The sequence below is a fragment of the Myotis davidii genome, unplaced genomic scaffold (genome assembly GCF_000327345.1).
Source record: "Myotis davidii unplaced genomic scaffold, ASM32734v1 scaffold1292, whole genome shotgun sequence".
NCBI lineage: Eukaryota > Metazoa > Chordata > Mammalia > Chiroptera > Vespertilionidae > Myotis > Myotis davidii.
The window spans coordinates 33,281-37,094 of NW_006283154.1; the positions used below are offsets into that span (position 1 = coordinate 33,281).

General features: G+C 42.7%; 1 protein-coding gene and 1 long non-coding RNA gene across 2 annotated transcripts in view; both read left to right on the top strand.

Moving 5' to 3' along the window:
- LOC102760383 overlaps positions 1-1,577 on the top strand; it is a 13,308-nt gene extending 11,731 nt beyond the window's left edge. The window contains exon 3 of the long non-coding RNA XR_435146.2: positions 1,568-1,577. This is a non-coding gene — a long non-coding RNA (uncharacterized LOC102760383). The remainder of the gene's footprint in view (positions 1-1,567) is intronic.
- Positions 1,578-1,855: 278 nt separating this feature from the next.
- Positions 1,856-3,814, top strand: part of LOC102761061 (UPF0505 protein C16orf62) — a 69,445-nt gene continuing 67,486 nt past the window's right edge. Inside the window, exons 1-2 of the mRNA XM_015563103.1 lie at positions 1,856-1,899; positions 2,336-2,480. Of these exons, the coding sequence (XP_015418589.1) occupies positions 1,856-1,899; positions 2,336-2,480 (189 nt within the window). The remainder of the gene's footprint in view (positions 1,900-2,335; positions 2,481-3,814) is intronic.

The window sequence follows — 3,814 nt, forward strand, 5'->3', positions numbered from 1 at the left end:
TTCAATAAGATCCATTCCTAAATGAAAACTGCTATCAAGTTCGCCATCTCCAAGTTTTACTAACCATCCACTATAAGCAGAGTCCTCTGATCTCATATTTGTTGTAAGAGACAACTTTCTGAAACATCCCCAAACATTACAGTACTTTAAACTTGTTTGTACTATGGCAGATCCCATAGCATGCGGTACAATACTGAGACATTGTTGAAAATCCCCTCCAAGAAGGAGAACTTCCCCACCAAATACAACATTCACATTCATAATTTCTCTTAGTAATCTGCCAATGGCATTTATAACATGACTGGATGCTTTGGTGCATTCATCAATAATGAGAAGTTGGGCCTTTTTTATAGTTTCAGCAACTTCCCTGTTTACATTGAGTCTAGAAATTGAAGTTTCATTTAATGGAATCGGTAATTTATATTGGGAATGAAAGGTGCTTCCACCAAGAAGTAAATTTGCAGCAATTCCTGTAGACGCTGTGGGTAAAACAGTACCACCACGACCTCTAATATAATGTATTAAAACTTTATAAAGATATGCCTCCACACTCCGAGGGCCGGTTCCTGCCTCAAACCTCGCCCTTACTGGAAACAGTTTGGGGAGAGCGCAGCTGTTGCTGAGAGGACCCAGGTCTCAGTGCATCCACGCTCCGAGGGCGGGTTCCGGCCTGAAACCTTGCACTCACGGGAAACAGCTTGGGGAGGGTGCAGCCGTTTCCAAGATGACTCCTGCAGGACTGACTTCCTTCCGGTTGGTTGAGCTTCGGTCATGACACGTTACACCCAGGGTTTTTATATAAATAGATTATGTGTTTTCTATATATTTTTAACACTGTAAGTTATTTTTTGCGGTCAGTGTTCATTTAGTGTGTGTATGTATATGTATATGCACACATACATAGGGACAATTAAATATTTTTATATTCTTTTTATTGTTTTAAAGTGTGATTCTGCTGCTGACACTGTTCTTGGTTTTCCTTTGACTAGAAACTTCTTTTGCCCTTATGTTTGAAGGATAGTTTCATTGGGTATTGAATTCTTGGTTGGCAATACTTTCTTTTAATACTTTAAAGGTATCAGTTTATTTGTCATCTGGCTTCCATCTATGTGCTGATATAATACTAAGGGCCTAGTGCACGAATTTGTGCGCCTTGAAAGGAATTGTGGGCCGCACGGCTGTGGTAGGCACAGGGGTGGGTCACAGCCTGGTCCCCTGTCTGCTGGCAGCCCTGCTCCCACCACTGCCACTCTCACATGCTGATGGCGCTGGCCCTGCTCGCACCTGCTGACAGCGCAGAGCAATTGGGACTGGCACCAGCAGCGGGTTCGAGCGAGGGCTGCACCGTGAGCGGCGGCTGCTGCCCTGATTGCCCCTCAGGAGCAGGGGGAGGTGGAGAAGCCCTTGGGTGATCAGGGTCAACAGCTGCCACTTGTACCTGCTGGTGGTGCTGAGTGATTGGGACCAGCACTGGTCACCGGCAGCGGGTGCAAGTGGTGGCTCCGGCGCCAGCTGTGGGTGAGAGCACCGGGCAGAACCGCAGTGCGCGGGAGCAAAGAATTTTCAGTAACCACCAGAGGCTCGCCCTGATGACAGTGACTGGCGCCCTGCCTTGGTCTGGTACCCCCGCTCACCTGCTCCACCATCCGACCATGGCCAAAGCCCACCATGTTCTGCACATGCCCCCTGGTGGTCAGCGCACGTCATAGTGACCGGTTGTTTGGTTCTATTTTTTCCGCCGTTTGGTCTTTTTGCATATTAGCCTTTTATTATATAGGATAGGATAGGATTGTCCTTCAAAAAGAATGTATTTTTGTTTTAAGAAATCCTTTCTCTTACTATGAAGACCATAAGTATGGTTGTTTTTTGTTTTGTTTTTGAGGCTCACTTGTGGACCAGGTATTTCTTGAATCTGTAGTTTAATGTCTTTCTTTACTGCTTTCATCTACTTTCTGCTTGGCTTCTCTTTTTTCCTCTACATAACTTAACTGGCAAATACTTTGTGGGGAAGCTAGGATTTCTCTATTCTCTGGACTTCCTTCTTTTCAGAAGCTCTTCCTTCAAGCCCTGGCTCTCTCCATAGCCCCAAACCCTAGATGATCTCTCTGCCTGGTTCCAGCCTCTCGTCCATATCAAGAATAAACAAGTGCCCTGCAGAAGCTGGCTTCCCCTCGGTGAACTTCCCTTGGTGTCTGGCCTGACAAGTCTTATATGCCTTGGTAGCTCCTTTACTTCAAACTGATTAAAAAATTTTTTCATTTAGCATTTCTGCTTGATCTTCTATAAACTACCTCATCATTGAGAAAGGCTCAACGACAAACTTTTGTAATGTTAGATATTTCCATCACCTAATTGGCTTCTGGGTTTTGCTGTTTACCAGGCACTCCAGGAATAGGAACTATAAGGCTGAATTTGCAACATGCCGGCTAGAGACTGTGCCATTGGAGTTCGGAGACTATCACCCACTGAAACCTATAACTGTAAGTTTTGTCAAAGGCCTCTCTAAATGTTATCCCTGTTCCATAAAATTATAGGCAGTATTCCTGGGTCTTTTCTGTCTTGACAGCAGTAGCTTCTTTTGCATGTTTATATCAATCAGTTTGTTCCCTGCCCATGTGGTGACCTCACCCACCATCATTTTTTTTAAAAAAATTAAGTTTTTATTGTTGAAATTATTAAATATGTCCCCTTCCCCCTGCCTCCTCCCCCCTTGACTCCTTCTAGCCCACTCCCACTGCCTTCCCTAGGCCTTCACCACACTATTGTCTATGTCCATGGGTTATGCATTTACACATATAAGTTCTTTGATCTCATTTCACCTCCACCTTCCTTCTGAGATTCACCAGTCTTTCCATGCTTCTGTGTCTCTGGATCTATTTTGTTCTTTAGTTTATTTTGTTCATTAGAGTCCACATATGAGTGAGATCATGTGATACTTGTCTTTCTCTGACTGACTTATTTCTGGAATCCCTGTTTTGTTACATTATCTATATGCCTATTCTTGTGCCAGTACCAGCTGTTTTGATTATGGTGGCTTTGTAGTATAACTTGATATCTGGTATTGTGATTCCTCCAACTTTCTTCTTCTTTCTCAACATTGTTGATGCTATTCAGGATCTTTTTTAATTCCATATAAATTTTTGGAGTGTTTGTTCTGTGAAATATGCCATTGGTATTTTAATAGGGATTACATTGAATCTATAGATTGCCTTCGGTAGTATAGGCTTTTTAATGACATAGATTCTACCAATCTATGAACATGGTATATTCTTACACTTTTTCATATCTTCCTCTACCTTTTTTTTCAATGTCCTGTAGTTTTCCAAGTGCAAGTCTTTTACCTTCTTGGTTAAGTTTATTCCTAAGTATCTTAATTTTTTTGTTGCGATGATAAATGGGGTTGCCAGAGGAGAAGAATCGAAGCAAGGAATAGAGAACCTGTTTGGAGAAATAATGGCAGAAAATTTTCCCTAACTTGGCAAAGGAAAAAATCACTCAAGTCCAGGAAACACAGAGTCTCAGCCAAGATGAACCCAAAAGACCCACAATTAGGCACACATTAATTAAAATGGCAAACATTAAAAACAAAGAAAGAATCTTAAGGGCTGCAAGAGAGAGACAGAAAGTTACCTACAAGGGAGCTCCCATTAGCCTGTCAGTTGAATTCTCAATAGGAACACTTCAGGCCTGAAGGGAATGTAATGAAGTATATAACAAAATGAAAACCAAGGGACTGACCCCAAGACAACTCCATTCAGCAAGGCTGTCATTCAAAATCACAGGTGATACCTAGCCAGTTTGGCTCAGTGGGAAG